Source organism: Sus scrofa, chromosome 16, assembly GCF_000003025.6.
Source record: "Sus scrofa isolate TJ Tabasco breed Duroc chromosome 16, Sscrofa11.1, whole genome shotgun sequence".
Lineage (NCBI taxonomy): Eukaryota > Metazoa > Chordata > Mammalia > Artiodactyla > Suidae > Sus > Sus scrofa.
In genome coordinates, this window is record NC_010458.4 from 40,104,655 (window position 1) to 40,117,505 (window position 12,851).

The following is a 12,851-nucleotide window of genomic DNA, read 5'->3' on the forward strand; positions in this document are numbered from 1 at the left end:
CTGCAGCCACGAGGGGCAGCGGGGCTGGTGCTCTCCTCCTCCGCCTAGGTTTGCAAAAGTGAACTGGAAAACAGCCGCGGAACGCAGCCTCCTCCCTTTTCTCCGGCGCCGCAGCCTGGGCTGGGGGTGGGGGGAGTTCCTCCGGTCTGACTGGAGGGGAAGCGGGCGGCCGGGCAGCTTCAGCCGCACCTCCTCCGCCTTCCTCTCCACCCCGGTCCCCGGGGTTCCACGCCGCATTTCTTTGTTTTGAAAGCGCCTCCTCCGCCCAGAGGCTTTTCCCCCGGCGGGCAGGCTCTGATGGGGGGGTGGGGCATCGACCCGCCGGCCCCGCCCTCCATTTAGCTCGGACACCTCCTCCTTACTCACCTCCTATCTCCCCTTCCCTCCCCGCTGCGACCCACGAGGCGCGTCCTCACTTGCAGGACATCAAAGGATGGCAGGGAATTGGAGGGGTAAGTTGAGTAGGCTAGGGGCGCAAAGACCCACCCACCTTAGGCCAGGCCTGGCGGCCCGCCCCCTCCCGCGGGAACCCTGCCAGAGCCCCGCCCCTCCGCGTCACAGCAGCCTGACATTCTCACAACCCCACCGGCACCCAACCCCACCGCCCCCGCTACCCTGGTGTCCGCGGAGTGCTCTATTTATGTTTCAGCCCAGCGATTTGCATAGGGCCCGCCCCTGGCCCTAGGTCCCCCTATCGGTGCCCCGCCTCAGCCAGGACGTCATGGAGAAGGCCTCGCCTCTTGTGCCCATACAAGGAGCGGCGGGCCCTAGATGGCAGCGTGGCGTCGCGGCGGCGTGTGCGTGTCGCGCTTCCTTGTGCCGTTTATAGGGTCTCGGCACTTCCGCTGTCGGGTTAGAAGCGGCGCGGTCATGGCGGAGCGCGGACAGCAGCCTCCTCCCGCGAAACGGCTCTGCTGCCGGCCGGGCGGCGGCGGCGGCGGCGGCAGCGGCGGCGGGGCCAGCAGCGGCGGCGGAGGAGCGGGTGGCGGTTACAGCTCTGCCTGTCGGCCGGGCCCGCGGGCGGGCGGTGCGGCGGCAGCGGTGTGCGGGGGCGGCGCAGCGTTGGGGCTGCTGCCACCGGGCAAGACCCAGAGCCCCGAGTCGCTGCTGGACATCGCTGCGCGCAAGGTGGCTGAGAAGTGGCCGTTCCAGCGCGTGGAGGAGCGCTTTGAGCGCATCCCGGAGCCGGTGCAGCGCCGCATCGTCTACTGGTCCTTCCCCCGCAGCGAGCGGGAGATCTGCATGTACTCGTCCTTCAACACCGGCGGCGGCGCCGCGGGCGGCCCCGGCGACGACAGCGGCGGCCCCGGCGGCGGCGCGGGCGGCGCGGGCGGCGGCGGCTCCTCGTCCTCGCCGGCCGCCACCTCGGCCGCCGCCGCCGCCGCCGCTGCCGCCGCCGCCGGGGCCGGGGCCCCGTCGGTGGGGGCCGCCGGGTCGGCGGACGGCGGCGATGAGACACGGCTGCCCTTCCGCCGGGGCATCGCGCTGCTGGAAAGCGGCTGCGTCGACAACGTCCTGCAAGTCGGTGAGTCACGGGGCAGTCTGGGGGCCGTCTGTCCGTCGGTCAGTCCCTCAGGGGGGCGCCCGCCCCCTCCCCTCTGGGCAGCCCCTCAGCGCAGCGCGCGCCCGCACCCCGCCCGGTGCCCTCACCGGCCCGGACAGTCCTCCTGAGTGGAGCGCCCATTTCCTCCCCGCCCCTCCCCGCCCCCTGTCTCCCCGGACGGGCCAGCGCGAGTGGGAAATGAATCAGCAGGACGCGCCCCGCCGCGGGGTCGGCGGGGTGGGTGTCGGGTGCTCCCGGTCCCCTCCATTCCTCCCCCTCCTCCCCCGGAGCACGTCCTGGAGCCCTGCTCGCCTGTTTTGGGGGGTGAATGTGGACAAAGGCACCGGCGGACGGCCGGGCTCCGGCGGAGGGTGTGTGTGGCGGGGCCGTGCGGGGCGGGGGAGGGGGCGCGGGCCGCACAGACAATGCCGGCCGGTGCCGAGCGGGCGGCCGGGCCGAGCTCTATGCTCTCTCTCCTCTCTTTCCTTGTCTGTGGCTCGCTGAGCGTCTTTCTTTCTCCTCTCCCCCTCCCTCCCCGCCCCCTCGATTTGAGGGGAGGAAAATACATTTTAATGCCACTCGGCGGCCGCTCCTCTCAGGGCTTCGACGGGCTGGCGGCCGTGGCGCTCCAGGGGTCGCTGCGGCGTCTGGGCTGGCCCGGACGAGCTCCGCCGGTCGCCCCGGGATTTAAATGTCCTTCGCTCCGCGCCTTGCCCTGTGGGAGCTGCGCGGGCGGCGGGCTGGACGCCTCTCCTGAGGGATCTCTCCCGCCGAAGACGCCCCCCGAATTAAAGGGCGCGAGCCGGGCCGGGAGCGGCTGGCTCTTCCCCTTTCCGAGGCATGCCCGGGTTTCCTCCCGCCAGAGTTCTCTTTGCGCGAGGGGCCGGGGGTCGCGCTCCGTGCGAGCCGCGGGGAGCAGTGACGGCCCGGGGCTCGCGGCCGGCGGCTGCAGGAGCGCGAGGCGGAGGGGCTCCGAGGCTGCTCCCGCGTCCCGCCCGGAGCGACCGCCTGGCAGCCGGGCACGACCTCGCACTTTGTTCTCATTTTCAGGTTTATTTGTGTTCCTTTCAGTTTTCTGTCACCTCCGAAAAGGGGAAACCAAACAAAAGAGTCTCTATTTCTTTTCAGGGCTTGTAAAGTAGAAGATATTTGACAAAGGCGAGAGAAGGACTTGTGATTTAAAGCTGCACAGCCCTCCTTTCTCTGACAGACCATGAGAGTTTTCTCAAATACCGAGTTTTAAGAGCTTTCTCTGTTCTCCCCCCTCCCCCCACCTTCCAGTGTGTTTTTCTGGTCAATTTTTTTTTTTTTTTAAAGCTATAGTCATGGGTGTTTGAGCTGGACTGAAAAGAACAATGCTGTAGTGAAGCTCCCCTTTCCCCATATTTTTGTTCTAATTGCAAGCAGTGTATTTTCTACTCCCTCTCATATTGCTGTCTATTTAGATTGTGGTGGTGAACATTTTTCCTAATGAATGGGGCGAGATTTGCAAGCGTCACTGTCTCTGATTTTTAATTTAATCTTCTTTCCTTAGTCAGTTCCTTTTATCTTTCTTTTTGGGAGTCGGGTGGGGGTCTGGGTAGGGGCCCCAAGAGAGAATTAAGATTTGTTTTAATCCTGTCTGGTTAATTTGAATTCTAATGCAATCTGCAAATGTGATTTTCTGCATGGTCATTTATTTCTAAGGCAGCCCCCAGTGTTGCCTTTTCTAGGTGAGATACCCTTTCCTAAATCTAGAGGAGGATTTAACTTCTGAGGTTATCCATCCATCCATTTTTTAAAAAAATCTAATTAACATTCTTTCATGTTACACAGCGCATCACCGCCCCCCCCCCTTTCGTTTTCTGCCTGGTTGAAATGGATTGAAACACATCCATAGTTTCTCAGTATAACAAACTAGAGTTTGTGAGTTTTTATGGCTTGGCTGGCAGTGTTGAGTTTTTTTTTTTTTTTTTCTCCCTCCCTCTCTGTGCTTGACTCTGCTTGCAAGCAATGAGGAATGACAGAAGAGCACATAGGGAGGGTTTCTTGGCTGATTGCATTTAAGCCAGGAATTCACTGTGAAAATAAAGCCAAGGGACGATAAATAAAAGATGCAATCTTCTCTAGGAGACAGACACACAGCGTGGGCTTTGCCTGCTTTCATTGGTGAAGAGGCCTGGGTGAGTTGTAAAAGAAAATAGTAACTTTTTGAATAGTCCCCAGAGGGGAAGAAGGCCACTGAATGGAGTTGGCAGTGGTTGATATGAAGTAGTATGATGCTTCTCATATAGCTTGAAGGTTTACCGCCCGTTCAGAAACACTTACAGCTAAACAAGTGCTGTACATATTGTGGAAAATGTTCTTTTTTCCTCCTCTGAATTCTGGCAGTTTCCTTAACTTCCAAGTTGTATTACTTGTTGTGCCAGTCAGCTTAGAGATGGAAGGCTGTTGAATGCCTAGCAGCTGGCACTGTGAGATAGAAAATTTATGACCAGGACTTTTCTTGATGAAGAAGGGAGAGAGTGGCTAGATTAACCATCTAATTTAGCTCCAAGTGGTGGTTTGAATTGGAACTAATGTGAGGCTTATTTTATAATTTTGTGATTTGAGGTAGAACTCCATTTCACTTCATAACCTGAAATGGAAAAGGTCAGAATACTGTGTTGATAGCATCATAAGTAGTTTTCTAGTATTGCAAAAGTACAAGTTTGTACAGAAAGTATTCATTGACTTTTGTAGAGATTACTCAATTGCAGCTACAGACAGTCTAGTTGTTGGACTTTATTTTACAGTTGTACTGTTGAAGATTATTTAAGGATCAAGGGACAGAGCATTGGGACCTCCCAGAAATTAAACATACTTGCTTATTTTTCAACTCCTAGAGTTTAAGAAGAAATTTAAAGGAAAATAATTAAACCTTTGGTGTAGTGGTTGTAAGTAATATTTAATTGGTGCAGAACTGTTCATCACTTGATTATGGGAAGTTTTAGAGAAAGCATAGTTGGCTTATTTTTGTTAAATAAGGATATATTGTAAGGGAGTATCACTGAAGAACATGTAAATGTTATTGACAGCATTTAAGTAATGATTTAGAAGCCATATAAAAAATTTTCCCAAAAATTTTGCCTGGGAAAGAGCTTTCCTAAAGGAATTTGAAAATTGAATTATAAAGGAAAAAATGTATGTAAATTACTTGATTAAAAACAAAATTTCTGTAAGACTGAAAACATGATGAAGCTAGTTAAGCAATGAACTGGGGCAAATATTTGCAACTTGTTTGACCCAAGTGTGGCAGAGAACTCCTAAAAATTGTGGAAAAAGATGAATAACCTGGCAAAAAATGGGCAACAGACATCACAAAGAAATGCAAATCATTAAATGTGTTCATCTTTACTAAAAGAGACCCAAATAAAAATGACATGCCATTTTCATCTGCCACATTGGTGCATACTTAAGGGTAGACAGTACCCAGAATTGGTTGAGGAAGTGGGAAGATGAGATGCTGCATTCCCTGATGCTTGGTGCAGTATTTTTGGGTCAATTCTAGGAATTTATCCTATAGATACATGGATATTAGTGTACAAAGATGTTCAGTACAGTGAGCAGTGCTCATTTAAGTATGGTTTGCAATACTGAAAAGCTGGAATCGATCTAAATTTCCATTGGAAGGGGGCTGGTTATGAATACTCAGTGGAATACTAGGCAATCATGAAAAAATGGAAATGGGTTTTTATATACTGGCAAGAAGAGGTGACCAGCATATTTCATTTAAAAACAAGTCAACTGTTTATATAGTATACTGCAATTTCTGTTTAAAACAAAAAAAAAGATAGTCTTGCATATATGTGTATAAACATACCTTGAAAGGCTACCCAAAGTCATTGAAAAGTGACTATTGCTGGAGAAGGGCATTCAGATGATGGGGAAGGTTTTGGGGGAAATTTTACATTTCACTTTATTGTCTTAATGGTTGAATTTTTCTTAAAACTAGAAGCATATATTTTTGTAATAAAAATATTAGAAAATATCCTTTTTTTTTTTTTACAAAAATGTGTTTTTAACATTTATTTATTTTTTATTTTTACAGCTGAACCTATGCATATTGAGGTTCCTGCACTAGGGGCCAGATTGGAGCTACACCTCCTGCTTATGCCTCAGCCACAGCCTCACAGGGTCTGAGCTGCGTCTGCAAACTACCCTGCAGCTTTTGGCAATGCCAGATCCTTAACCCACTGAGTAAGGCCAGGGATTGAACCTACATCCTCACTGGCACTATCTTGGGTTCTCAACCCACTGAATGGGGCCAGGGATTGAACCTACCTCTTCGACAACACTATCTTGGGTTCTTAACCCACTGAGCCACAGCTGGAACTCCCTATTTTTATTTTAAATGTGTTTTATTTTTAAAATTATTATTATTATTTTTTGGTCTTTTTTTTTTTTAGGGCCGACCCTGGGGCATATGGAAGTTCCCAGGCTAGGGATAGAATCCAAGCCACATCTGTGACCTATGGCACAGCTGCAGCGACATGGGATCTTTAACCCACTGCGTTAGACCGGGGATCAAACTGGCAGTGCCACAGAGACAAGCTGGATCATTAACCAGCTGTGCCACAGCAGGAACTCAATCCTTTTGTTTTTAAGTAATGCATATTTTTTGTTTTCGGCTTTGTGTGTCTCTGTTCCCCCTTTGTGAAGATCTGGCATGCCCTCACATTTTTTTGTTTTGAAACACCGTTTCCTTATTTGTGACTAAATAATCATTTAAAGAAATGTCTAAACAAAAATTAGAAACTAGGGTCTTTTGTAGGAGAATGTGGGAACTAAGTTTTAAAAGGAGCTGCTTTTTGTGGGGGGGAGCTGATTACTTTTGGGAGAGAGGTTCTGTTAATACTTTGATAAACATTCCCTTGGTCTTTTAAGATTCATAACCTAAAATTCATGATTTAGAATTAGCAAGGCAATAAAAGGTGATCATTATTAGATTTAAGATGGTTAAAATTTTTTTTTTTTTTTTTTGTCTTTTTTGTTGTTGTTGTTGTTGTTGCTATTTCTTGGGCCGCTCCCGTGGCATATGGAGGTTCCCAGGCTAGGGGTCCAATCGGAGCTGTAGCCACCGGCCTACGCCAGAGCCGCAGCAACGCGGGATCCGAGCCGCGTCTGCAACCTACACCACAGCTCACGGCAACGCCGGATGGTTAACCCACTGAGCAAGGGCAGGGACCAAACCCGCAACCTCATGGTTCCTAGTCGGATTCGTTAACCACTGCGCCATGACGGGAACTCCTAAGATGGTTAAAATTTTAATCAGCTAATTTACTTTGGGCTAACTTGCTGGCCTTTGATTATTTTGATTTTCTTTACAGAGCAGAGATTATTATAGAAAGATGTGATTCTAAGAGCACTTTTAGAGTTGGGTGTTTTGTTTATTGATGATAGTACAGTTCATTGAATGTATTTTCATATTAAAGTAATGATCTAAAATAAATTTGAAATAGATCCTATACTTTTTCTGCCTTTCGGTTAATGAAAAATTACACAAAAGAAATTTTGAAACTAGTTGCATGTATATTTTTTATTTTTCTGTGAGTTGAGATATTTGAGTTGCTTATAATTGATTTTTGAAAGTATTTGAGTATCTCAGATATGCTCAGCATTGTTGTGAGGGAGTTTAAATTTTCAATTTTAGGTGAAGAAATCTTGGAATTTGTTATGATAATAGCTTAGTTCTCTGATGGTTAGTGTTGGTCCAGTGAAGAAATCTAAAGTGTTCAGGAGATAATACTTTCCATAGCCAAAAGATTTTAGCAATACTGGAAGGTGGAATGACAGATTTGAATTAAGCAAACATTTATATTCTTGCTTTAGTCTTTAACTTCTTGCCTCACACCTGTATTTTGAGTACATCCTGGGATTGAGGATAAAAAGGCTTACCCCCATTATTTTATTTCAACTGTGCATTAAATTTCAGCCTTTCTGCAGATCCAAGACTCAGATACCTTTCCTTTTCATAATAATCAGGGAGTTCCCATCATGGCTGAACAGAAACAAATCTGACTAGTATCCATGAAGATGCAGGTTCAATCCCTGGTCTTGCTTAGTGGGTTAAGGATCTGGCATTGCCATGAGCTGTGGTGTAGGTCGTAGACATGGCTTGGATCTGGAGTTGCTGTGGCTGTGGTGTAGGCTGGCAACTGCAGCTCCAATTCCACCCCTAGCCTGGGAACCTCCATATGTTGCAGTGTGGCCCTAAAAAGACCAAAAAAAAAAAAAAAAAGCACAATGCTCTGGAATGTGTCCTTTAATAGACAGATTATTGCATCTTGAGGTCAGTATTGTTTTAAGTATGTCCTGGACAATTTTAAAGATGTTTATCCCTGACTTCTTTTCTTTTCACAATGGGTAATCATTTGCTATCGATTCCAACTCTGAATGCTTCACTTGGAAAGATGCAGGTCAACATGTCTTGTCTTGTATTTTTTTTTAGCATGTCTTCTCTACTTAGACTCGTATTAAGTTTTCTTAAGAATGTGTGATTTCAGGGAGTTCCCGTCGTGGCGCAGTGGTTAACGAATCCGACTAGGAACCATGAGGTTGCGGGTTCGGTCCCTGCCCTTGCTCAGTAGGTTAACGATCCGGCGTTGCCGTGAGCTGTGGTGTAGGTTGCAGATGCGGCTCGGATCCCGCGTTGCTGTGGCTCTGGTGTAGGCCAGCGGCTATAGCTGCGATTCGACCCCTAGCCTGGGAACCTCCATATGCCACAGGAGCGGCCCGAGAAATGGCAAAAAGACAAAAAGACCAAAAAAAAAAAAAAAAAAAAAAAGAGTGTGTGATTTCAGCTAGTAATATGTTCAGTAAATAGAATGGCAGTGAAAGAAGGACATGTTTGCTTTTAAGAAAGCTGTCCCTTTTGAAAATTTTACAAATGGGTCTGTACTAATTCTAAATGCTTATGGGCTTTATGTTTTTGTGTTAGAAAATCAGTTTTCTTCGATAATGCAAAATGAATTTGGTACCTTTATATTAAGAAGCTTACATATATACATATGGTAGAACAAACTCAAGTTGTGTTAGAGATTTTTATAGGGGCAACCATTAAACCACTAAACTGCTGCTAACTTTCAGTTGCCGTATTTAAGAGGACAAATACCCTAGAAAAGAAAAGCAGATTTTAGGTAAGTATAAACATCTTAGAAGCAAAGCAGATTATAGGCAGCTATTTTTAAAATAGTAATAAACTACATAGAACCCACAAAACCATTTTTAGTTACCTTTCAAATTACTGTCATCTAATTTGAAGAACCTTACTTTCTCCCAACAAAAAAACTAATTTAATTTTCTTGGTTTATTAAATTTTTAACATATGTAAATGTAAATGTTTGGGGACTACTGTAAATTAGAAAACATGAGCTGTTTCCTCCTTTAAATAGGTGAAAAGACTCATGTCCTTCTGAGAAATCAATACCAAATGATAATTTGGAGAAATATTTTGCATTGCCTTGTCCCATGCAGAGACTTGTTACTCAATCCTAGCCAGAGTCTCAAAAATAAAGTATGTTGGTTAGATTTGTTTAAAAAACCTGAGTATCTTTCCACTTTTTGCTTTCAGTGCCTTGTGTTCTGTTAAGAATATGCTTTGTACATGGTTTTCAGTTCTTTAAAAAATAGGATGCTTCCTTTATTATTATTTTTTAATCTAGAAAAGGTAGGAGTTCCCATTGTGGCTCGGTGGTTAACGAATCCCACTAGGAACCATGAGGATGTGGGTTCGGTCCCTGCCCTTGCTCAGTGGGTTAACGATCCGGCGTTGCCGTGAGCTGTGGTGTAGGTTGCACACAAGGCTTGGATCCCGTGTTGCTGTGGCTCTGGCGTAGGCTGGCGGTTACAGCTCCGATTGGACCCCTAGCCTGGGAACCTCCACATGCCGAGGGAGCGGCCCAGGAAATGGCAAAAAGACAAAAAGACAAAAAAGAAAAAAAAAAGAAAAGGTAGTAGCCAAGACAAGCTTTGAAGAGAATGCAGGGCAAAATCTCCTTTTCATTTTGAACTTAAAAATTGACTTGTAGCTGATAGAAAGTGAATTCTATTGCAAAGCGTATGCTAAGAGTTTTATATTTGTGTAATTCTTAAGTGATTACTAGTTTTCTGTCCCCATATGTTACATATATTCATATGTTTATTTATGTATTTGAAACTAATTTTATGTTCACAGATGAGCAAAAAGGGGATAAATGGAACCTATGTGTCATTTGAGTATTATTACTGCAAGCATGTTTCAGTGACCCTTGTATTCAGGTACACTGTTCTATTTCCTTTTTTTTTTGTCTTTTGCCATTTCTTGGGCCGCTCCCGCGGCATATGGAGGTTCCCAGGCTAGGGGTCCAATCGGAGCTGTAGCCACCGGCCTACACCAGAGCCGCAGCAACGCGGGATCCGAGCTGTGTCTGCAACCTACACCACAGCTCACGGCAACGCCGGATCCTTAACCCACTGAGCAAGCTCAGGGACCCAACCCGCAATCTCATGGTTCCTAGTCGGATTTGTTAACCACTGCGCCACGACGGGAACTCCTGTTCTATTTCTTCTTAAACATGCTGACAGATGAGGTGCTATTTTTACAAAATACTCTTTCATGATAGCTGTTACCTAATTATTGCACCCTGGAAATTTCTAGAGATCAATGCCAGCTTCTCGCATTTTGCTGTTGAGAAAACTGAGGCCCAGACATGTTGACTAATTTATCCAGAGAGACATAGTAAATTGCAAAGTTAAACATGGAATCTCAGGCTGCCTCTTAATTTGCTGGGAATGTTTGGTAAGTTTCATAAAATCTCAGAAATTAGAATAAACATGTTTTGAATGTTAATTGGCTGTACTATTGGAGACATTATTTGGAGAACATTTCATTGAGTGTTATAAAAGTATTTCTAGGTAGCATTTTAGTTACAGGCCGGATTCTAATGGCTTCAGTTAAGCAGCGATTCTAGCTTGCTAAGTACGTGCAAGTGTAACAGGTTTAGACATTTGGAAATGGTAGAGATGTTCTTTGATGAGATTCAAGTTCAGGAAAAGTTAGTTATGGTTGCTGTATGTATGAAACTATTACAACTGGTGTGAATATACACAATAGTTTGCATGCCCCCTTGTAATAAAGAATTCATGGAAAATTGAAAATACTCATGAAGAATAATAGAGGTTAGTACCCAGTAAGAAATTTATCTGCTCTGAACTTATTATGTTTATGAATACTTATTCAGTAGTGTCTGTGTTTGACAGTTTTTGTACGTTTTTTAGTGTTTTGTCAGTGTCCTCCCACCCTCATTGCTGGCAAATAGTACTATGTATGAAACATCTGGATACACTTTTTTTTATGGAATTGATGTGACCTCAAAACTTTATTAACATCTCTAACTTTTTTAAGACGTTGTATGATTTGAGGTTTTTGTTTATTGAGCTGAGTATGATTTATGGTGAGCCTCTTAATACTACTGCAACAACATTTACTAATAGTGATAATAATGACAGTCAGCACTTTCATAGTGCTTAACCATGTGCCAGATACTGCTCCAAGCATTTTATATTTCTTAACAGCCCCTCTGAGTTAGACTTTTTTTTATTATTCTTATTTTATAGATGAGAAAACTGAAGCTAGGGGAAAAGTGCAAGTAACTTTTGTCCAAGGTCACATAGACTGGCAAATTATGGAGCTAGACCCAGCCTTTTGGGTTGGTATTCTTATCCTTTAAGTAATATGTGATGCATCCTCATTAACTATTCTGGAAGTTTCATCTTTATGTTTATAGTCTCTTGCTATTTTCTAGAGTGATTTTTCACAGTGGCCAGAATTTTAAATTGTGATCAGAGCTATGATTTTTAACATGTATTTTTAAAATTTGATTCTAAAAATGCCTTTTGTGAATGAATTTCGGCTTTGGAAGATTGTTGTTTGGGTTGATTTCGATCATCATCCATTAGACATCTTTAACTTTTGAAAGAGGATAACTTAAATGTTAGATTTAATTGTATATATGTAGTATATATATCTTGTGTAATTTTCAAATGTTATGACTAAAAATTACACTATTTCTTGTGCTGATAAAAAGATTTTTCTTAGAAGAGATAGGTAGTTGGAAGGATGTAGAACCTGTCAGTACATTTAAACCCTTACTAACTAAATAAGCTGATAAGATAAATCAGAAGCTCAATTAGTAAACCAGTGTGCTTAAAATTCAGATGACTCACTGCCTGGTCTTACCTTATTTAACAGTCTGTTTACTTAAAGCATTTTTAATTGTTAATTGCTGTCAGATTTCTAATATTAGAAGATACTATGCGGAAAATATGCATAAGTGGATAGTACATAGAATGAGTACACAGAAGCAAGATTTAAATTCTCTTAATTACATTAATACAATTTAGAACGCTATATGTGTTACCTTGTAACTGTTAGTGTTTGCTGACAGTGATCAGCATATTCATAAATGAAGTATAGGTATTTTATCATTTCATTGTAATTACAGGGCAGAGCCTAGAGCCTCTTCTCTTGTTGCTGTTGGTCTTTTTGGTAAAGGCAAGCAGAAGTTGGCGGCAGTTCAGTAGAATTTGGTTATGTCGAACCATTGCTTCTGCTACTGCTTTATGTTAACTCATTTCTGTAAAGAAAATGGTCATGATTTTTGTAAATATTTGTCATAAAATAAACCTCTAAAACTCAAATACCAGAAGTTTGTAATCAGATATATGGGACAGAGTGCTTTGTTTACCTTCTTTCCTTTTTTTTTTCCACTTCTTAGGGCTGCACGTGTGGCATGTGGAAGTTCTCAGGCTAGGGGTCAAATTAGAGCTACAGCTGCTGGCCTACACCACAGCCATGGCAACGCAGGATCTGAGCCACATCTTCGACCTACACCACAGTTCATAGCAATGCTGGATCCTTAACCTACTGAGTGAGGCCAGCGATCGAACCCACAACCTCATGGATACTAGTCGGGTTCATTATTGCTGAGGCACAGTGGGAACTCCTACCTTATTTCTTTAGGACTTTTTTTTTTTTTAAAGCTTTTCTTCAAGCTTCCTTAGCATTTATGATTTTGATCTCTTGACACCATCTTCTAGTTCTCTTTTCTTTTTCTCCTAGAATTATCATCTGTGTAATTTTTGTCTTATATTTTCTCTAGACCGTGGTAAAGCTGAGGACTGAAATGACCAATGACTGCTTTGCGATGATGGTAGAATCAAGTGAGACTTGAGGGTAGGAGATGGGAGAGTCTCTGAATCTAACCTACCTCAGAGCTCCAGTTTCTTTCTTTCTTTCCTTCCTTGTATT

General features: G+C 44.7%; 2 protein-coding genes across 2 annotated transcripts in view; both read left to right on the top strand.

Moving 5' to 3' along the window:
• ZSWIM6 (zinc finger SWIM-type containing 6) overlaps positions 845-12,851 on the top strand; it is a 199,881-nt gene continuing 187,874 nt past the window's right edge. Inside the window, exon 1 of the mRNA XM_021076973.1 lies at positions 845-1,525. Coding sequence (XP_020932632.1) covers positions 871-1,525 — 655 coding nt within the window. The 5' untranslated portion in view covers positions 845-870. The remainder of the gene's footprint in view (positions 1,526-12,851) is intronic.
• On the top strand, positions 1,532-8,322 carry LOC110257311. Its single transcript, XM_021076974.1, has one exon. The coding sequence runs from the start codon at positions 1,969-1,971 to the stop codon at positions 2,683-2,685; it is 717 nt and encodes a 238-aa protein (XP_020932633.1). The 5' UTR covers positions 1,532-1,968; the 3' UTR covers positions 2,686-8,322.

Coding starts and splice junctions, on each gene's coding strand:
- LOC110257311 (XM_021076974.1), top strand. CDS start 1,969: ATGCCGGCCGGTGCCGAGCGGGCGGCCGGGCCGAGCTCTATGCTCTCT.